This window comes from Parasteatoda tepidariorum, chromosome 8, assembly GCF_982258835.1.
Source record: "Parasteatoda tepidariorum strain Cologne lab strain chromosome 8, Ptep-v5.0, whole genome shotgun sequence".
Lineage (NCBI taxonomy): Eukaryota > Metazoa > Arthropoda > Arachnida > Araneae > Theridiidae > Parasteatoda > Parasteatoda tepidariorum.
In genome coordinates this window covers 15,403,977-15,427,426 of record NC_141762.1, presented here as the reverse complement: position 1 = coordinate 15,427,426, position 23,450 = coordinate 15,403,977, and the positions used below count along the sequence as shown (strand labels likewise).

Below are 23,450 nucleotides of genomic sequence, written 5' to 3'. Positions count from 1 at the left end.
TTACCAATGTTCTGGGTAGTTTTTGTCTTTTCCTCAGTCAAATATTGCTTTGTATTTGCTACTGGAAAAAAAAAGCATCCTACTCTAAAAAGGATTCTTATAGAACTAAATGAAAACTTTATAATTAGTAGCCTGAAAATATCTACCCCGCTAGAGGGCGTATTCAAGCGTTGCGATAATGAATAGTATCAAAACTATTCCGAAAATAATTTTATAAAATCGTTTAGTTAAAAAAGTTTTGCTTTTTTTCTGACTTTAAGCGATTATATTTTAATAAAAAAATAGATATAGCTATTTTACGTGAAACAGGATGAGTTAAACTTCAACAATAGTTTTGTAAATTGTACAAAGCTTGATTTTATCATCAGGAGACAAATGTGATATTTTAAGTTGTGGGAAATCTGATAGACAAACCTTAAAATTCAACCAGTGTTGCCAGAACTTAAGATTAAAAAGTAGCGAATGGGAGCTCCAAAAGTAGCGGATTCGAACATTTTGTAGCCCAAAAATAAATCATATATATATATATATATATATATATATATATATATATATATATATATATATATATATATATATATATATATATATATATATATATATATATATATATATATATATATATATATATATATATATATATATATATATATATATATATATATATAAATTTATTTACTGCACTAATTTATTTGGCAATATTTCTGTAAAACAGCGCCGTTTGCCAGAAAACACTAAAATTATAATAACATTGGTTAGCTCGTTTTTTTCCAGCTTTTTTATGTGTAAAAATCAGTCGGAACTGTCTTCGATATTTTAATGTTGGTGCGGTCTTTGAGCTGCAAGAATACTAAGGCTGTTTGAATACTAAGAGGTTTCGACCTCAGCTCGCTTCGTTCCCCAACCTCAAGAACCTTAATTACTCGCACATAAAAATGTTCTCTCTAGCTAATTTTTTTCTAATAAAAATTATCTCGCGTTTCGTGGAAATTAAAAATAAGACCTAACTAGGACCCAATCTCCAACTAGAAATTCAGAAAAGTTCAACTTCATGGGCCTACATCTGTGTGTATTTAAAAATAAAAGGCAAAAAATCTTTTTTTGATAAGCAAAATAATTTATTTAATCATTTCTGCTCTGAAGTTCGAAACAATACGAAGTACAAACATTCAGCTGGCAGATGAGAAATATGACTTTGCTTTTCTTTGTAACAGCATCAATAATTGTTTTAAACTCGTTTTGATAGTAATTTAGTGAACAAATGAATATTTTGATTTGGACCACGTATGAAACAGTATTTTAAAGCGTCTACGAAGCAACAAATATTTTTAACTAATTTTTTTTTCATTTATAGTAGCCGTAACATCTGTTGTAAAGTTAAAAAAAAAACAATGATAAAAAGATAGATTTGCACTAAATGCTCGTAAATATTTTCTTTTCTCTCAGCTCGCCTTAGTTGCTGTGCTTACTTTACTTGCACAGTGAAACCTGTTAAGTTGACCATCTCTATAAGTTAATCACCTATCTAAGATTTTGATGATCAAGTGCAAAACTGGTAAAAACAATTTATTATCATTTTTATAAGATGACTTCTCTTATAAAACCATTAAATTGTAGTTCCACTTCTGATCAGTTTACGATAGTTTCACTGTAGTAGCTTTAATAATTTTCTTAACTCCTTTTATAACACGCAGCATATACATTACCGTGTTTATCATTTAAAGTAATTATCTTTCCTAGTTATTTTGCAATTACTATAAATGTTTCGAAAGGCTTAAAATGTTGACATTTTCGAATTAAAAAAAATTGTCGTTATTCAGTTTTCCTGATCCCTAAGTGCATTATGTTTCAATTAACTTAGTCATTTTTATTCATAATTTCATTGTTATAGTTAATTATTATTTGAAATTTCATAGTATATATTTTTGTTTTAAAAACAAAATCCATCTTTTGCGTTTCATCGTCATCATTGGGTGGGCCTTGGCCTTCTATGAAATATTTCTTCATGTCGTTCTCCTTGATGCCAATTCTGATTATCATTTGCGTTTGGTAATACGAATTTTATTTTAATATGATAACTATCCAAAACTTAATTTTTATTTGTTTCATTTATTTATTGCATATTTGGCAAAATGAGGTGAAAAATAATAACTGTAACCATAGCAATACATATTATAGCTTCCTTTAAAAAAATAATAATTTCATCATTTACAACGGGCAAATCTAAGCTCTAGAGCAGGGATGGGCAAACTTTTTTGGTCGAGGGCCAAAAATCGAGAAAAAAATTTTTTTGGTGGGACAAATAAAACTTTCAAAATTTAAAAAAAAAAGCGATATACAAGTTTTAATTTAAATATTTAGTGAGATGAATGAAATTGCGATTTCATTTTTAAAAGTTCCTTACATTATATATATATATTTTTTTAATAACGGCAGGCACTTGAACTCTCGTTCTTCACCTCGGAAGATGCCGGAAGTGTTGCTCATTTAGCGTTACCCAGTGGGCACCTGTGAACCTAAGTCACGGAGGCGAGCAACATTACCCACGCCACACTGCAACAAACCCGTTCATAGGGCGGGCCACATTCACACATCACACACAACAGAGGATAACACAGAGAGAAACATCCATGCCCAGAGCGGGATTCGAACCCGCAGCCATTGGCTTCGCAGTCAGGCACGCTAACCGCTCGGCCACCTGGCCGGTCCTTACATTATATAGATGTGCCTATTTTACGGAACAAGGCTAAATGCTTTTCTGTTAGTCCACTTCTGAAATGATTCTTTCTAAGGTTCAAAGTTGAAAACTCTTGTTCACATATATAAGATTAAGCAAACATAGAGCTGATTTTCTGGGCATGAAATATTAAATTTTGGAAACTAGCTTTTGGTAATGATTTGTAAAACTTTGGCATATTTAGAAACAACTGCTTCAGATGATTGTTAGATTGTCCTCTCGTTGGATCTTAAAATGCGTAGTCTGCCAAATGTGAAGTACAATTTACCTATATTAGATTCCTCGAGAAAGACAAACGCTAGTTAGAGTCAATCTAAGACTATTCTATGAAGAACTTCTGCTTTCAACATTTTACCAATTGAAGCTGTCTGTGCTAACTATTTCCATCAATTTATGTTTTGTAGAACAAAAATAGAGAAAGTAAAAAGGTCATCAGTACTTTGTTAAAAAAGGAAAAACAGAAATAATTTTAAATAGTTGACAAGAAAATGGATGTATATTGTTTATGTATATTGCCACTGATCGGCAAATTAAAATTATATCCGCGGGCCGGATAAAACCTTCCGGCGGGCCACAGTTGGCCCGCGGGCCGTAGTTTGCCCATCAGTCCCTGCTCTAGAGAGATATAAAAATTTTCCTATTTTTCGTGCAACTGTGAATAGATCGTGATTTACAAAAGTGAAATGAATTCACTAAAAAGCATTTAACAGTACGATATTTTTTGGAAACTCATTGTCATTCACAACAACTATTTTCATTCATCAGGGAAAATGACTTTGGATTTAATTTTTCTGAGTTTCAAAGCGAGTAACGTGATTTTTTTTCTCCAGAAGATAAACGATTAATGATAGTTGGAGTTAAAAAACATTTTCCCCATTATACTCTCCGTGCATTTTTCCATATTCCTTTGCGATTTTCCGAGTCTACGATTTGAAACATAAACATGGAAAGATTATAGACTCGATCAGTAAAACATATCAAGAATCCAAAACTGAAGCGAGAACGTTTTCAACAACAACAACAAAAATGTCCTTTTTAAAAATGGTAAAGAAGCTGCAAACTTTCAGAATCATTTTATAATGGGAAGGGAAAAAATTAAAAAAAAATATATATATTTCAGTAAGGAAAAAAAGTAGCGCATATTTAAGATTTGTAGCGTTCGAAAAATAATAAGTAGCCCAAAAAGTAGCAAGTAGCGAAAATTCAATTTTCAGTAGCGGGGACTTTTAAAAGTAGCCCAATCCGCTACTTGTAGCCCAATCTGGTAACACTGAATTCAACTGTTTGATATTTGATATGAAACTAAAAATAAAAGAATTTAAACGGTCCCCCCTAAAAAAATTACAAGCTGACACAATATTTTTTTAATATTGCTTAAAAAATATGTAAAAATGCTGAATTCGGCAAAATTTAACATTGTATGAAACATGCAGTATAAATTTTGTATGAGTGTATGTAGTTAATTTTAATAATAACGGAAACAAATCATTCTATTTAAAGTAAGCAAGCAGTTTTTGATTATAAAATTTTGTATGACAATGGCAATGGAAGGAAATTCTGTTTTCTAATGAATTGATAAGTACAAGGAGTACATTTTCATTCTTATATATAGAGAGAGTATTTACTATTCAGTAATCGTTGTCCTCAGTGTATTAGTTTTAAAAATGGCATATATTAGGGAACATAAATTAGTATTTTAGCTGGGACAAAAACATTATCGAAATTTATCACACATTATCAAACAAACAAGTTTTTTTTCCAATTTATCCTTCATAGTTAAAAAAAGTTCGTCTGGTATCGAAAACGCATTTTTTTCCTCGGCTGAGATATTAATAAGCGACTTTAAATGTATATATATTTTTGACTTCATTTTTTAAAAGACTTTTTGATACAAATATTAAAAGCGGTGTACCAGAAAATCATTTTAATGTGGGAAAAATAAAGTTATGTTTCAGTTAGAAATCAGTTAAATAAGAAATCAGATAGGTTTCTTACAAAAAGTTTAGATTTCGTATCTCAAAGTGAAAAAAAAAAATTAATTTCTTGAGATAACAATTCTATTATTGATGCATTTTCGGAATCATTTTTTATTATTTAATTTTAAACTTATGTTGTTTTGTGAAATAAGATAAACGAAAATATTTTTAAGGTCTCAAATTGTTATTCAGATATCGTTAAGTTAAGTAAACGTAGAAAGCTAATTGATGAATTTGTGAATAATTTATCAAGTAATTATCTTATTTCAAGGTGCTTAAGAAAACTAAATTATGTTTTAATCAGTAATCAGTTAAAAACATCAGATGAGTTTCTTATTTTAAAGCGAGGAAAAGAAAACATCAATTTCTTGTGTTAACAATTTTATAATTGATGTAATTTCAGAATAATTTTCTTATTTCAAATTTTAAACTTTTGTTCCTTAATAAAATATTATTAGGGTCGCAAATTTTTCTTCAGTTAATTGTAAGTTACGCAAAATTTGAAAGCTTATTTAATCTTGCATACTGTAACAGCGTATACTGTACGAACTGTCTGATGTCTCTTCCATGGGATAAAGCCCTGGATTACATCCAGGGCTTTATCCCATAGAATTGGATTATATCCAGGGCTTTATCCCATAGAATTGGATTATATCCAGGGCTTTATCCCATAGAATTGGATTATATCCAGGGCTTTATCCCATAGAAAAGAGCCGTTAGAAGAGTTCGGTATCGAGAAGTTGAACGACGTTTTGGCTTTATGAACACCATCCAACAAGATTTCTGTTATTTGTTTAGCTATTTTATTTTATTTTATTTTATTTTATAACCGTCGTTGAACAGCCGACCCAATTTTATGGGTTTGCGACTTCTAATGCTCAATTTCCTAGCCTTGTAATTTTGAACCCAATCCAGAAGAACTCCTAGATCGAGTATTGGGAGAAATTTGCCTACGTGGAGGGCTTTTTGATGGAGCAAACTCTCATTTGCGTTACATGGAGAGGAATACCACGAGAACCTCACACAGTTAGCCTGACGGCAAGGGGACTCTAACCCATGATTCGTCTACCACTGAGGATATTTCACGTCAGCACTGTGGTCAGTGCAAGCCGGATGCAGAATTCCTATCGACTGGGATTCGAACCCGGTTCGCCTCATTGGAAGGCGAACTCTCTACCCCATGAGCCATCGCAGCTTATGTTTAGCTATTTGATTTGAATGGTTTTTAAAAGTTGGGTAAATATTCTCATATGCTATTCCTTTTGTTTATGCTATTATTGTTGCTTTTGTGTACGCCGTATTTGATGGGTCAACCAATTTCATCACCTACCCATATCCCACATTGTCACAAATTTTAAATAAATTAGAAGTTATATATTTTTATTTCAAAGTACGAAAAAGAAAACAACAGTTACGTTTTAATCAGAAATCAGTTAAAATCGTTTTAATTTTTTTTGAATTCAAAGGGATACAAAGAGAAACATCAATTTCTTGCGCTGACATTTCTATTATTGATGCTTTTTCGGAATTATTGTTTAATTTTTAATTTTACGCTTTGATTCTTTATTAGAATATGTAATACCAAAATATTAATAGCGTCGCAAACTGCTCTTCAGCTATTTTTAAGTTACGAAAAATTTGAAAGCTTGTTTATCCTTGCATACTTTAACAAATTCACAACTTTTTGTTCTTTTTTCCAAATGCGGAAAATCAGTTATGTTTAAATCAGAAATCGGTTAAAAGCATTAAATTAGTTGCTTATTTCAAAGGGAGAAAAGCATGAACATAAATTTCTTGCTCTAAAAATTTCATAATTAATGCATTTTTCGAATAATATTTTTTATTTTTAAATTTACACTTTGGTTCGTTAATAAATATGATTTATCAAAATATTTTTAGAGTCATAAGTTTTTCTTCAGTTATATTTGTGAGTTATATAAAATTTGAAAGCTTATTTATCCTTGCTTACTTATGAATAAATTAGTAAGTTATTATTCTCATTTCAAATGGCGAAAAAAATGTTTTAATCAGAAATCAGAGAAAAACCAGATTAGTTTCGAATTTCAAAGAAAAATATAAATTTCTTGAGCTAACAATTCCATAAGTGAGGCATTTATCAAATAACTTTTTTCACGTTTAACTTTATAAACTTTGGTTTTTTAATAAATATGATAAATCAAAACATTTCACGAGTCTCAAATTGTTCTTCAGCTATTTGTAAGTTAAGAAAAATTGTATTCATCTTACGGAAACATTATTCTAGAACTTGCTTAAACTTTGACCTTAATGCTCAATAGAACAACTTTACACCTTGTAGATCGGAAAAATTTCCCACGGTCTTATTTAATAATCTGAAAAACTGGAAAACAATCGATTGTGAATGACATAAATGTAGCTAAACGCTTTTTATGAATTAAACAGGTGTTGTATTATCTACTATCTCAAGAAAAAAAAAGATAGCTGTAAATAAATGTTTTTAAAAAAAATATTAATGCTAATATCTTTAAAACTGTAATTTTTTTGAATATTTCCTTAGCAAAATCATTAAAACACCATGGTCAAGCTGATTTATTTCTTAGCATTTTTTATAACTGCTTTATATCAATATGCTTCAGCGACTGATAAATTTAAGTTTGAAGATTGCAGTAAGTACAAAGTTTTGAAGACCTTACATAATTTTTAAGTAATTATTTCTTAGCCTCGAAAATCAAATCAAATTAACAGAAATCTTAGATTTTCTTTTATTTAAATATTAACATGCTAGAGAATAAAATTATATTTAATTGTATAATGAACGCTTAATTCGTTTTTTAAAATTTCATTCATTGTTTCATCTTTACAATTCAAAAAAGTTTTTGGTTTTACTTTTTGTCTATCTACTGTGTATCGATTTGTATATTTATATATAATCCCTCTATAATTAATTTTATCATAATTATGATATATTTTTATAAAACAAATTATGGTTGTACAGTTTTTAAATAATTATGAAATCTTATCGACTTCCAAAATGGCAAAGAGAAAGGGAGAAATAATCAAGAAATTCTAGATTTCTCCATTTTGGAAGTAAAGAATTTGAAATGTCGCAAAACATTGCAAACTCAAGCAGATTCAGATTCGACAATACAAATTTCGTTTGCACAAGCAGATGTCGAAGTTCAGTCAATTCCATACTTTCACTGCGTATTAATTATAAAAGATAACAAGGTTTTCCTTATATAACGTTGATTTCTTATGATTTATTTTTAACAGAAAATATTTATAATTCTTAAAAAAATGTGGTAAAGATGTAATTAATTTTAATTAGTTTGAAATTAATTAATTATTTTAATTAATTTAAAAGTATTTAATTTTAATTAATTTAAACTTATTTAATTTTAATTGACTTAGATAATTATTTTAATTTAAAATTATTAAATTTTAATTAATTAAATTAATTATTTTAAGTAATTTAAATTATTTCTTTTTAATTAATTTAATCAATTTAAAATCATTTAATTTTAATCAATTTATTAATTACATTAATTATCTTTAATTAATATAAAAAATAAATTGTAAAGAGATATGATTCAGAAGACGTAATGTAATTCACTAAATTTTCCTCAGTGCCAGAAGGGTGGCACACTGAACCTTAAAAATGTATATGCGTTGCTTGACCTTCTCTTTGGTAAGGATTCAAAAAATACAAATTAAAAGCTTTCATTTCAGGACAACCTGTATGGAACACTTGATGAAAAATTTTAAAGCGCATCATTTTAAAAATTAGCTTAAGAAGGTCAATAATGTAGTCATGATGGTCATGTCAAAATTACATTAAAAATTTAATTTGTGCATGCTAAACAACGCAATTTTAAGTATTTAAAAACAAAATTGAAAAGAAAAAAAAAAAAAAAAAGAAAAAGGCCTGAGTGAAAACATTTTAAAAATTCTAATTTCATCCAAAATACTAAACTTAAAGTGCTATTTCTCGGAAACTATTCAATAAATTTACTTTTAATTCCGAAATTTGTAACATAAATTTTTACGTATTACTATTACGTTATGTGAATTGATGCTTGGAATACTTGATATAAATTTTTAAAGCATATTCCTTATTTTAAAAATTATTTTACACAGGTCAATGTTAATCAAGAGGGGTCACCATAACACTAAAAATTTAATTTAAGAATGCTAAACAGCGTGATTTTAAATACGTAAAACCAAAATTGAAAAAAAAAAAATTTGTCAAGAAAAAAGCCTGAGCAAAAAAAATTGAAAGCTTCTAATTTTATTCAAAATACTAAACTTAGAGTACTTTTTCTCGGGAACTCCGTAATGAATTTATTTTTAATTCTGTATATCTGTAATATAAAGTTACGTATTATTACGCTATATGAATTGATATATGGAACACTTGATGTAATTTTTTTGAAACACATCCCTCATTTTAAAAATTTATTTACGAAGGTCAATGTTTATCAAGAAGGTCATGTCTAAATCATAGTAAAACTTCCTTCCAGCATGTTAAACAAGGCAATTTTGATGTTAACTAAGACATGTTAAACAAGGCAAATTGAAAATAAATAAATAAACAAATAAATCTAGAAAAAAAGGGCCTGAGCGAAAATAATTTAAAAATTCCAATTTTATTCAAAATGCTAATCTCACTTAAAGTGCTATTTCTATTGAACTGTTTAATAAATGTATTTTTATTTCTGAAATTTGTAATATAAAGTTACGTATTTTAAGGTTATATGAATTGATATGTGGAATACGTGATTACGAAGGTCAATGTTAATAAAGAAGGTCATTCCAAAATTACATTAAAAATTAAATTTGAGCAATCTAAACAACGCAATTTTAAGTATCTAAATTCAAAATTGAAAAAAAAAATCAAGAAAGAAGACCTGAGTGTAAAAAATTTAAAAAATCTAATTTATTTCAAAATACTTTACTTAAAGTGCTATTTCTCGAGAACTATTCAAGAAATTTATTTTTAATTCTGAAATTTGTAATATAAAGTTACGTATTATGAATCGATATGATGAATACTTGATCAAATTTTTTCTAAAACAATTCCTTTTACTTAAAAATTAATTTTCGAAGGTCAATTTTAATCTATTAGGTCAGGTCACTGTTACACTAAAAATTTCCTTGCAGCATGCTAAACAACGCAATTTTAAATATATAAATCCAAAATTGAAAAATATATAAATAAATAACTAAATCAAGAAAAAAAAGGTCGGAGAGAAAACAGTTAAAAAATTCTAAACCTAAATTTTTTAATTCTTATTCAAAATACTAAAACCTACTTAAAGTGTTTTTCTTGGGAACTAGTCAGTAAATACATTTTTTATTCTGAAAATTGCAAGTTAAACTTACATATTATGACGCTATTTGTGAAAATTATTCTACCTTTATATTAAAAAAAAAAAAAAAACTATTTAGAATATTACATGGCTAAAAATAAATATCAAAAATTATCTTTTGCATTTGTATGGTTTTATAAACTATTCAAGGGAAACTTTTTTAGTATGTATAGTGTTATTTCCATAGAAGAGTATAATATAATTAACAAAGTGAGCACTATGTTAATTGGCATAGTAAAGAACATTGAACAAAGAACATTGTACGTCGATTGTCATGTCTTGAACGTTTTCAGGACGATTTTTCCTGTAGTAAATCCTTTATCCAGTCTTTTATTATAGAGGTGGATAACTGAGCTGTGTTCGGAATAAAATTTCATAAAAAATGGTCGTATACTGCTGTGCTTTTAAAGTTGCAGTAAAGTTCTTAAAACGAGAACTTATTACGCTTCACAAGCATGATTATTTTGTTCCTTTATATTAATTTTTAGGCATTTTATTGCAATTTGCATGTTATCATATAAATTGCAATAAAATTGTATGAAATGAATTTATTAAGTATTTAACCTGTAAATTTTTTTTTTGTACTTTTACTTAAATTTTTAGATTATAATGCAATAAACATTTGTAAGCATTTTCACTACAATTAAATCTCATATGGGTACAAAATTTTGGAATTCTTTATTGTTTTTCTGACCAAGCACGTGCATTGGGTTTGGCACATTATTTTCACGCCAATATTTTGTAATTTTCCAATATTTTGTTCGATAATATATTATACAAATCACGTTTCATATTCGCTTTGCAATTTATATTTATCATTATAAAGAAACAAATCGCCCTATAATTTATTTATGAATTTTTTTTGATGATGTAAAATGAAATGTTTTTTTTTAATAATTTCGAAGCAAATTTAATTGGAAACTTTAATTTGTATTTATACGTAATGTATAGTTTTTTGGATAAAAAAAATTATCTTTTAATAAATTTCGTCGATACACAAAATTTATAAGCAGAAATATATTTTTTATAATTTAGAAAATTATTTTATTATTTGGGAAAAATTTTTTTGGATATAAATGTTTACTTATTATTTTCCTTATTATTTTTACTTATTATATTTATTTTTATTGAAATTTTATATTTATTACTGTACATTTATCAATTAAGAAAATTTTTCAACCAGTTAAAACTAAATTTACTTGACCGTATAATTATAAATAAACAAATCACTTTGAAATTTATTTATTAATTTATTTTAAAACTCTGAAATAAAGTGTTTTTTTTTTTAAAAAATTAATTGCAAACTTTAATTTGGACTTCTGTAATATAAAAAAACTGTACGTTATATTATAACGTACAGTTTTTTGGATTATAAAGTTGAATTATTTTTTAATAAATTTCATCAACACATAAAATTTAAAAGCAGAAAATTAGTTTTCCTTTATTATTTAGAAAATCATTCTATTATATAAGGAAAATAATTTGGATACAAATATTTATTTAGAAAATTTGATATTTATTATTTCGGAAAAATATTAACTGACTTAACTATTTTTACATGACGGTGTTTAAATTTACAATTTTGCAGCCTTAGTTAGTCGGAGGTATGGCAATTTAGTATTACTATCTATAATTTTCCTACTTTTTGAAAATGAAATATTTATACAGTTTTTAATTATTTTAATACTCATACAATTATTATTTTCATATCTTTAGGCAAAATCATATTTAACTAGTATTAGCATGATCCCAGTTTTTTTTTCATGATTACGTAATTAAAAATGAAAAATTAAAGAACTGCTCATATTATTATGCATTTTGATTCAAAAATTTTTCTTTTACAATCGATAATAAAATTGGGAAAACATTCGAAATACTAAAAGAGAGAGAAAATCTTAGCAGTCAGCTAGAGATTTTTCACCGAAAAGGTAACCCTCCTAACAGTTCACCTTTAAACAAGTTTTCAGAACCTGAACTAGCTATCTCTACCTAAATTTCTCCTCTGAGGTTATTTCTGGCTAATTACTCCAGCATTTTTTCTTTTTAACTATTTGTAGATAGTTTCATAATTCAACTATACTCTTTTGTCATACGCAAAACAAATCAAATTAATAAATATCGTACTCTTCGACTAGGTTAACCAAAATTTAAACTTTTTGATTTCATTCATATTGAAAAACTAATTTGCCAATTTAATTTGGCGGTTCACTACTAAATCGATACCCAGATTAACCTGTTGATCAAATCCCCACTTTTCAAATACTTTGATTTCAACGCGATTCATGAAATAAAAGGAAAGCGCTCCCGCAACAGCCCGTTGTGGGCCAGTAGGGGAGATCATGGAACTGCATGATTGTGGCAATGTTGACAGAATGGCGCACAGCGCCACCTTTACTTCCCAGATAAGGCGGTACCCATCAATCTGGGTGGGCTTCAAGACGCCACTGGGGATTGAACCCCAGCTCTTCACATTGTCGGTTCAGTCCCTTAACCACTGAGCCATCGCTTCGCCTCCGATTCGTAAGTTAACTGATTTCTTTAATTTTCTAGTTTTGTTCCCCCCCCCTTCTTTCACTGGTTTTATCAAGAATAATCAAAAGATATGTATGGTTTCATTAACCACGTGCTATTCATGGAAATTTTAGTACCACTATATCTAAAGTCTATATCTTCTTCCCCGAGTCTAATTAATATTTCTAAGCCTATAACAAGAAAGGGATTTTTTTTGAAAGTGTGGCAATCTAAAGATCTTATGAAATGCGACAGGATGTTTAAAGTAAAGATTGCATGTTTTATTATTTTTATATCATAAGAAGTAGTCAAATAAAGTTTTAAAAAAAAGCTTAACTATATTAAAAAATAAAGTGTATGGATAATTGACTGAATGTAGACCAGGGGTTGCCAAACTTTTTTGATCATCGACCCCTACATAATTTTTCGAAATCTCCATCGACCCCCATAAAAGTAATTTTCTGTTAATTAAAATAAAACTCTATTAGATACTGTGTTTGTACATTTATTTTATGATTTTGTACATTTATTAAAGTAATAGTACATAGTGTAACAATAGTTTTATGAAAAATATATTAATGTTGAAAAATAAATACCTTAATATTTATGAAATAATCAGTAATTATAAGTAAGTAGAAATAATAAGTAAAGTAACTACGGATTTATTGCTTCTTAATCAATGACATGGGTGTGCCTGGTGTTTTTTTTTTTTTTTTTTTTTTTTTTTTTTTTTTTTTTTTTTTTTTTTTGCAAGGTTTGTTATATTGGGTTCAAAATTGGTCAACTCCACATTTAATTTATTTCTGTTCTTAGTTAAGATTGAATTTACGTGACTGAAACCGGCATATAGGAACTTGAAAATGCTATCATAAATGGCTGAGCTATTTCGTAAAGTCTTACACATTTTTGCATTATATTTATATTTGTCCAAAATTTGCTTATTTCTAAATTTTTAAACAGCGTCTTTGCTTCAAATCCCCATAATAATTCAGCAAGCTCATCTTGCAGGTTGATGCCCACGTTTTCAATTTGAGCAGAAAATGACACAATAATCCAATCAGTGATGTCAATGTTTTCCAAATCAACAAAACGCAGTTTAAAATCGTCGCTTAATTTTTGAAGATTACCTGTATATATTTCCAAGTTTTCTTCTTTTATTTCTAATTGTTAAATATCTGAAAAATACTGATAATCCTTTGACCAATCGACCCTTCCGGTTCGGATCGACCCCCTGGCTCAAATCGACCCCCGCTTATGTTAAATAGACCCCTGGGGGTCTATATAGACCACTTTGGCGACCTCTGATGTAGACAATAACAAGCTTCCTAAAGCGGAGGAAATGAAAAAAAACTTCTGGTGTATCCCTTCGTTTATGGATGGTGTTTTCAATATAAATGTAGACAATAACAATCTCGAGCTCAATACCTGCTCTCCGGTTAGAAAGTTTGCAACTGCTTACTTCGCGAGGCGATATTTTCAAACGGATAATTTCGTTTTCAATAAAAGAAGTAAATTAGATAATTTCTAAGCTCAAATCTGGCGTATTTCATAAGATATTAATGTTATAAAGTAATTCTGGTGAGTTTGAAGGGAAAATTTATTTTAGTTATTTATAGATATACAATTGTTAAAAAAGGTGACATGGTTGCTAGATTTTGAATAACTCGCTTTTTGTGTCAGTCCTGATTTAGCCTTTTTCCATTTTATTACTGTTTGTTCTTATTGCAAGCTGTGCCTCATCTTACGTTAGTGTTAGCACCTTTAGCATTGTAAACACAAGTAATAAGTAATCAGATACCACGTACGTTTGCAAGAATCTCAAAGCACAATGATCCCGTTGTGAGCTAAATGGCTTTAAAATACACTGGAAACAGTAACCTGGAAGTATAGGCGGTATGGAGCTTGCAGCGTTCCCTAGTGTAGAAAACACCATCCATGTTATACTTACGATTAAGAGATGGGCGAGCGGGCTTAATATTCTAGAAATTATTTTTAATGAGATTTATGTTCGAATTCGCGCGAAATTTTACCATTCATAAGAATTTTCTATATTTCACAAATTCCAACAGGTCGTTAGCTTAAAAAAAATTTAAGAAAATTAATATCGCAACATAAATAAGTTAGCTTAGGTTTGCCATGCTTTGAGTGTAATCCCTGATCTGGCTATTGGCTATCGCAACACTGGAATACGCCATCTGGGGAGAGACCGGTTTCCTGCCCTTGGCCCTTCCCTCTCCTCCTCTTTTCAGTTGTATAGGAATGTACTACGATATTTTCCCTTTTCTTAATATTTTTCCTTTTTATTTAATAACAATCTATATTATATAAAACGCTAATACGTACGTATGTATGTATGTATCAATAAAACCGATGATATTTCTTTTCTCGCACTGGCAACAGTTTTCATTTTTAATTGATTGGATTCGGCGCGCAAGAGCACGTAGTGAGCAACGAGATAACAATAACCAGAGTGAGCATTATCAGGTTGTTCAATTCAGATTCATGCACTAAAAACATGACAATATTTAATTTAAACTCAATTAGGAATTAATTAATTAATTGAAGTGAGAATGCTTTAAAAGGCCTCTGTTGAATTGATATTTTTCTACTGGGAGCTACCTAAACGTCTAAAAAAAGTTTAAGTGTTTGTATTGAATGCATTGAATTTTTTTATATTTCGCGTTTATTTATGCATTGAATTTTCACGCTTTAAAATGCAGAATATTAGTGAAGCAATATTTGATAATTTATTTTGATAATATGTTTCTTATTTAGCTGATGTTTTGATTTTTTCACCATGTACAATCTAAATAGCTAATATACTTTTTTAAAAGCCGATAAGAACATTGGTAGAATTCTTCTACATAAGTACAATACTATGTCTTTGATGATAAAATACTATGTCTTTGATGATAATATATTATGTCTTTGTGCTAGAACATTGTGTTCATTGGCGAGCGAGCGCAGCGAGCCATGGTTCACGGCATGAACCACATAGGATTGCGTAGCAATTCTCGGGGGTTGGCGAGCGTTAGCGAGCAGGGGGCGGAGCCTCCTAGTATTTTTCAAAATTTCCGTGATGCTTTTCTTTAGAACTATGTTTAATGTAGTTTTCAGTTCCATATAGTATTCCTACTTAAAAGATTTTACTCTATATGAAAATCAAGAGAGAAACTAAAGTACTTCCTTCCTCTATGACTCTCCACACGCTAATGGGGGAAAGCATGCGAAATGTTGCCATAGGTAGAGAGTTCTGCTCTGCGCCACCTGCAGCCCATTTCGATCACCAATGATTAAGTGAAATACCGCTGGTAGTTATTTTGCGGTAGCATCATATTATGCTTGAGGGTCTTCCGAATTCATTTGCTATTTGTTTTGTTGAAAGTTAAATTGGAAGAACGCGTAATATTGCAAACACTACAAGTGTAATAATATTGAACGGCTCGTTTTACCAAGCTTTGGCATGAAAATAAATAGGAAATAGTATTACAGAAGTTTTACAACGAATTTTAAACCCTAGCGCCATCTGCGCTTAGCTTTACACGGTTAACCATCTATTGTCCGAAGATGTCATATACCTTACTTAACTGTGTAACTAATTTACGGATCGATTAGTGGCACCACTAAAGTTTTCATTAAAACAATCCTTCTTCTAAAATATAATTTATATTAAATAAAATAATAATTTTAATTTAAATAAAATAATAATTTCAATTTAAATAAAATAATAATTTTAATTTAAATAAAATAATAATTTCAATTCAAATAAAATAATAATTTTAATTTAAATAAAATGTAAAATATAAAAATACAAATTTTTTTTTTTTTTATCAATGATATAGACTTTTTTATTTTATCAATGACTATACTTCCCGAGTTAGAGCATCAGCCTTCAGTTCGGAGAGGTCGGGGTTCGATCCTCGACACTAAAACCCACCAAGAACAATGCGATATACGAGCTGGTAAATTTTGTGGAACCGAAAGTCCTGTGATCGGTCGCTAGAGCAGTATCACGAAGAGCGGGATTTGGAGAAAATTTCCTTCCCCTTTCTTTGTCTAAATGTCACAAGTGGCTTCTCGTATGAGTGGTACTGCCATCTATCTGGAGAATTCTGAGCAAAGTTGCACTTTCACCCTAGCAGTGCTCTTTTGTCAAACGAAAGGGGCTTCTTAATGACTTAATTCACAAGGTCAATAGCCTGGCGAGCTCAGCTTGTCTAAGTGCCATTAGAAACAACAATAACACTTCCCGAATGTCAGACTACCTGGTAGAAAAAAAAATGGCGGATGAGAGATAGATAAAATGACGGAAGAAAAAAAAATTTATAAAAACAACGATCCGTAAACTAACTACACAGTTAAGCAAAGTAAATCGCATTTTGGGGCGATACTAAAATAAAGATCAAAATTATATACTTTGTAAGGGTTTCTCTGTAGAAAGAAAAGATGGTAATAAGTTTTTTCTTACTCATTTCAGGCAAAGGCTATAAAAGTATTATTACTGTAGGCAAATTTTCCGTTAAACCCGAACCCATATCATTGAGTCGCAACGTTACAGTGTCCGGTAACTTAATCCTCCACAAAGATATTCCGGAAGGCGCTTTGCTCAAAACTAAGTTTTACAAGGTAAAATACTTGCTTGGACTCCCAATAAGCATTCCTGTACCCTGTGTATTTGGCTATGGATCATGGTGAGTATCAAATGATATAGTTACATAGTTTGTTTTACCCGAGACACATTGTAGATCCTAGTCAATTTGGCTGAAATTCTGATATGTTATAATTAAAATCCGGATTAAAAGTTATGAGCCCGATGAACTCGTGGGCCGGATGTTAAAAAATTAAAAGATTACGAGATCAGGAGTTTTGAAAATTGACGTAAGCGTTTCGAAAGACTAATTAAAAATGGTTCTTAAAACCATCATGATATGGAAGTTAAACACTCCGTATCTCAAAATCTGTTCATTTTTTAGCGTTGAGTCCAAATGGCAGAACGATTACAATTATTACATATCAAAATTTCAACCAATTCGATCGGCAGACGATTCTCGTATAAAATGTGCCCAGCAGTGACAGAAAAAGGATTTCATCCAAAACAGCAAGAAACAAAACATAAGGTTAGAATTTTAGTTTCGGAAATTAAATAAAACGAATTGATTTATTCGGGGAACAGTGTTCTAATAAACATACTGTATTTATTTCGATGTTTTTTTTTGTTTTTTTTTCAAAAGCTTTGCATCGTTTTTTATTTTCTGCTATTTAAATAAAAATAGAAAAATAAAATGTTCTTTAACTGAAAATCCTTGATGAAAAAAAATCGTTTTAATTTTTCTCTCCCTCTGTTAAGTTTCAGTAAGCCTTAATAACATTTTCATATTAAGATGCTTACCGTCTGTTAATGTCAATAAATGTTATCAAATTTCCTAAACCAAAGATGCTACCCTTATGTTTTTAATTTTCTAAATTAGGGAAAATCTTCATTTCACCTTTTTTCAAGCAAATTATCATTGGCAAGTTATCGTAAAATAAATCGTTAAGAATTATAATAGTTTTCAAATTGCTATTTTTTTTATAAAGTAATTTCATATTTTTAAAAAAATATAAAAATAATTGAATCGATTTTAAGTCAATGTTTCTTGATCTAAACAGCTGGATGAGAGTATTGGCGTATATACTAAACTTTTATTCAAATATATCCGTTTAATAAGAGCTCGGTTGCATACTGAGTTAGCCAAAAATAAACAAATGAATAAAAGAAGATATTACTCTTATTAACTTTTCTAATGAACGGAGTTCCGCATACTAAATTACTAATCTTTACAGTTTAAAAATCTAAGCTACGAAATCAGACATAAAATACACATTCTCTGAATAAACATACCTTTTTCCACCGCCAGATTTAGAGCCTTAACCCTAAAAAAATGAGCAAAAAAATATAGACCCAATAGTTTAGTTAGGGCAGTGGTCGAAAGTTACATCCTCTTTATGTTAATTTGATTTATTTCTCTACATCTTGGGAACATTATAAGCGAATCGAAAACTATTTTTACACAATTGGATACCTACAAATGACGTCATCGTTGGTAAATCGAGGCATTTGTCAATTTAGATGCTAATCAGGTTCGACGCACACGGCACTCATGACGCAGCTTATTGGGTACCCAATATAAATCTGATTTAAATCACATGGTTAGGCATAATCACTTCACTACTTCTCGAGTTGCAAGTACCCGATTATAAAACTCGTTTGTCTGAAGATAAATCCATGCAAAAAATTATCCGTAACATCTTTTATCAGATAGATTGATTACCATCAATTTTTTTCTTTCTTTTCAGCACAGTTGAGCTTTGTTCGTATTTAAATGCAACAAGGGAACAAACTTGCCCGTTCTTTCCAACGGGTGAGGAGTGTGAGTGCCCAGTGAGAGCAAATTCATACAGCGTTTCAAAGGTTGTCATGCAAGCACCAGACATTGGCCCACTCGGAAAGTATCTAGCGTCAGTAAGTATAAATTATTTCTGCTTATCAGTTTTTACTTCATATAGCTTTTCAAATGTTGTCATGGCAGCACCAGACATTGGTCCACTCGGGAAGTATCTAGCGTCAGTAAGTATAAATTAATTCTGCTTATCAGTTTTAATTCATATAGAAATAAATTGAGAGCAGATAGCTAATACAATGAAACCTCCAGAAAAAATCACCTCTATTTAGCGACCACTTTTGGAAGGCACGGAATTTTTTTCCCATAGACTTCGTGTTGAAGAAAACCTTTAGGAGAGACCATTAGAGCCTTTTCCAATGACCGGGCAAACACCTGGGACCAAATGCAGAAAAAGGTCAAATAAGGAAACACGAAAAAATATCAAAACAAATAAGTAGATTAAAATGTATTCAAAATATTTGCGTGAGGCTCTTGTTTAGAGAGCTCTTTTTGACGATGCCACCTCATTTTGCTGTCAGAGTTCACTAAAGACGATGCTATCAATGATTTACTTTTAGAGATGAGAGTTAAATTAGAAAAAAAAGTTACTTCAGAAAAAACAAGTAACTCAAACAAACCTCTTTTCATCTTTTAAAGCTAACTAATTTTTAAGACATAAAATTAAATGCAAACTTAAGCAAGAACCATAATTGTTTATTTGTTTAAAATAGCTTTATAATTCATAATAAGAAAATTTGACTTTACTCATATATTTCAGTAGGGATCATTTTTACAGGCCCTGTGAATTTTAGTCATAGATCCGTCTTTTCATGACGCCAACAGAAGTGGCACCAACAAAATAAACTTGACTTAAGTTAAAATCGTTAGCGAAAAATTATATACCTTCGATAACAATTTTGAAGTCAATGGAGGTAACTTCTAAGAGTGACCGCTTCCATCAACAGCCATTTTATTGAGGAACGGAAAGTGATCGTTCCCGAGAGGTTCCACTGTAATTAAATATTAATTTTTTTATGCATAATGCTATAAAGGTAGTTAAAATGATGAATAAAACTAGGGAGGCGGTTTGCACTCGACAACTCTTAGTATTACTTTCACTATTTCTATCGGATTGTTTTGCAATCAGAAATAAATTTACTTGATAATGGTTTTGAGACCCAATAATGACGTTGTAAGATTGATTTAGACTGATTCGGGAAGTGGTTTTGTGGTGGATTGTAATGAATCTGTTACTGGAAAAGACAAGACATAATTTTGATTGGGAAATGTGGACTACCCATTCCGGGATAATAATATAAAGGAGTTTGAAATAGATCATCGACTAAAGAATTTCTTGCTGTTTAATTAGGTCTGATGTCAATCTATAGAAAATTTTCAGAAGGGTTTGGATAGTTTTAGTATGTGTTCAGTTAGAAATGGTGAAAAGCTTTCTGATTTTTAAATTAATGTTATTTAAAAAAAGAAATAAATAAAATTAGATTTTAACACTTTGCACAAAAGAATTAAACGAATTCATTCTAGAAAGATTCAGTTATAACTGATAATTTTTTTTTTGCCCACTATACATATGGGTGTGAATAAGGACCACAGTAATACGTATAGTGCACAAAATGAAGAATCAGTTCTCTTAAATATCTTCTGCTCTAGTGGTCGGAAGTTACGGAATCAGACACAAAATCCTATTTTCTCTGAATAAACATAACCATTTTTGTTTCGACATAGACTCGGATTCTTAACCTTTAAAATATGGAGAGTAGCCCAAATTTGGAAAATAATTCGCAGTAGTATAGTCAGCAGAACAATCGCAAGTTTAAAACAATTAATATTACTTTCATTTTTTGTACATTTAGTAGCATCTCTAAAAGAATTTATGCTAATCCGAAAACGCTGAAACAAAATTATGAAATTCATTTTCTAAAAATAATTTCGTGAAAGGTTAACTTCTCAGAAATTTTGTATTTAACCCTTTGAAATCACATGTAGTATATGTCACATGTATGAAATCACATGTAGTTTAAAAAATATATGTTTATGCATTGCAATTCAAAGGATTTTGGATTATAACTAAACTAAATCATTAAAAAGATATGCATAAAATTATTTTTGGATAATAAAGTTTTAACAACTGTGTGTAAAATTGTTTTTATTCGTTTAAACAGTGGTGAAATATAAGCAAACAGAGAAACTATCTACTTACTTTAGATCGGTTCTCTGAGATCCTATTTTCCACATTGTGGCTAACCTTGACATTGCAAGGATTAAAAATTATGTTTATTCAAAAAAAAAAAAAAAAAAAAAAAAAAAAAAAAAAAAAAAAAAAAAAGAAAGAAAAAAACCCCTGGCGAAATAAACAATAATACGCTTGTACATTCTCTTTCATCCTACTTTGTGTCATCCAGTTCTGATGTACCCATTTTTGAATGGATTCGAAAAATTAATACAATTTCTTGAAATAATTTCTTGTGTTTTAAGAAATTGCACGGAGTTTTCACATTTTCTCCAGATAAATGATATGTATTGCTTTAAATTCCTTTTGAATTTAAGGCTTATTCTTATTCTATTTATTATTCTTATTCTAATATCATTCTTTCTTATTCTAATATTATTCTTTCTTATTCTAATATTATTCCTTCCTACTCTAATATTATTCTTATTTCTTCTATTTATAATTCTTATTCTAATATTATTCTTACTTATTCTATTTATAATTCTTATTCTAATAATATTCGTACTTATTCTATTTATAATTCTTATTCTAATATTATTTTCATTTATTCTATTTATGATTTATACTATGTATTTACGGCTTATTCTTACTTATTCTATTTATGGCTTATACTAGAATCAGTAAATCAACAAAAATGCATCAAATCCGAAATCGAATTTTATCTAAAAGAATATAGTCTCGACAAATTATATTCCGAATTGAGTCATAACAAGCATAACTCTAAATAGCTCATATTTCTTATACGCTTTCTACTTATTCGTTAAAATTACGAGTTGATGATTCAAACAAGAAGGAAGCAAGTAGAACAGCTTTTTAAACAAATTTTCTTTTTCCTTACAGGGACATTTTACAAAGGAAATAAGAATAGTGACGAAAAAAGCCTCTAAAGAGATAGCCTGCATTTCTTTCAGTGGAAAAATGGTAGCCTGATGTAGATCTATTCTCTTCATGGATTGTGAACAAATCTTCATGTGAATCTTTAAAGGTTTATAAATGTAAACATAATCTTTAAATAAACAAGTAGACTTTGCAATTCGTTATTATTTAAAGCTAGTTTCTCTAACTAAATAATTATCTATTCGAACATAAAATCCATGAAGCCTCTTTTCTTCAAAACTTGTGTTAACTTGCTCAAATCTAAATAGATCTAATAACCTGGGAACGAAGTATTTTTAGAACCTTGAAGTGTCTGAGCTTATACGAACGTCTTTAGAATACGAACATTTGTTCGGAATATTTTAAAGAGGTTTTTCTGATGGCAGATACTTTTTGTGTTTAATATCTTTCACTAAACTCACGCATTTTTTTAAAAAGTTAATGACAGAATACAGAACAGGGCAAAATCTAAAGGTATTGGATTTCTCATTTATATTCCTAGAAATCAAAATCATAAAATTGCTTTTTAAATGATTCTTTTAGTTACAGCTTAAAAAAACCGAACGAATCATCATCAGATGTGACCACTAAGTCCCAATATCTCGGATTTGCGTGACCGTTGCTTAAACATCTAGTACAATCTGACTCCGGCCATCTACCAAGGACTTGTGGCATCCATGACAAGGCGGGTTGTAGCTGTGTTGTGGGCTAAAGGGGGGACAACTCGTTATTAAGAGGTGGTCATAATGTTTTGGCTCTTGAGTGTATATATACTTTGAAGTATAAGCCCTTCAAGTATCAGTTCTCTTAAGAGACACATTTTATATTCTTTCACGAAGATTTCAACTCTTTATATGTTTCTCATTTAATACAAAGACAGGCACGAAGCCATATAGAACATAAGCAAACTAATTATGACTCGCAGTTGCCAGGTACATAAAACAAAAATATATCGTGGTTACAATAAAATACATAAACAAATAATAAAACTAAGTTATGAAAAAGACGTAGACGAGAAAGAATTATATTTTAATAAATTCGATGTGTGATAAGGAGTTGTATTTAATTAACTTCGCGTTAATTAATATTCTAAGTTATGTGGATAAACTAAGCTCAACGGTAACACAACATTTTGCTTATGAACATGCGTGGGTATCCGTGATCTCCTTCTTCTTCTTGAAGTACAAGTACCCAATTGAAACTTTTTTTAAAAATGAAATACCATATTTTTTATTGTTTTCTAATTGAAATTTTTTTTAAAAGTGAAATACAATGTACCAAAATATTTTTTGGGATCACAACCTGTTCTCCAGCTAATTTGAAGTAGTGTTG

The 23,450-nt window shown here is 29.4% G+C and overlaps 1 protein-coding gene across 2 annotated transcripts; it reads left to right on the top strand.

The window, feature by feature from the left end:
* The first annotated feature begins 1,312 nt into the window (after positions 1 to 1,312).
* On the top strand, positions 1,313 to 22,275 carry LOC107452778 (uncharacterized). 2 transcript variants are annotated; one of them, XM_071180677.2, is made up of 4 exons: positions 1,313 to 1,555; positions 17,050 to 17,263; positions 18,909 to 19,074; positions 22,083 to 22,275. In XM_071180677.2, the coding sequence occupies exons 1-4, from the start codon at positions 1,537 to 1,539 to the stop codon at positions 22,170 to 22,172; spliced, it is 489 nt and encodes a 162-aa protein (XP_071036778.1). In that variant the 5' UTR covers positions 1,313 to 1,536; the 3' UTR covers positions 22,173 to 22,275. The 2 variants fall into 2 exon arrangements, with proteins under 2 accessions (XP_071036778.1, XP_015924844.2); XM_016069358.4 differs by lacking the exon at positions 1,313 to 1,555 and adding an exon at positions 7,091 to 7,358.
* Positions 22,276 to 23,450: the final 1,175 nt, after the last annotated feature.

What these genes read in the sequence shown, in the direction of transcription:
- LOC107452778 (XM_016069358.4), top strand. Translation starts at nt 7,268, where the DNA reads ATGGTCAAGCTGATTTATTTCTTAGCATTTTTTATAACTGCTTTATAT. An exon ending in ATTTAAGTTTGAAGATTGCA is followed by an intron (nt 7,359 to 17,049) that starts GTAAGTACAAAG and finishes TACTCATTTCAG; the next exon opens with GCAAAGGCTATAAAAGTATT. An exon ending in TCGGAAAGTATCTAGCGTCA is followed by an intron (nt 19,075 to 22,082) that starts GTAAGTATAAAT and finishes TTTTCCTTACAG; the next exon opens with GGACATTTTACAAAGGAAAT.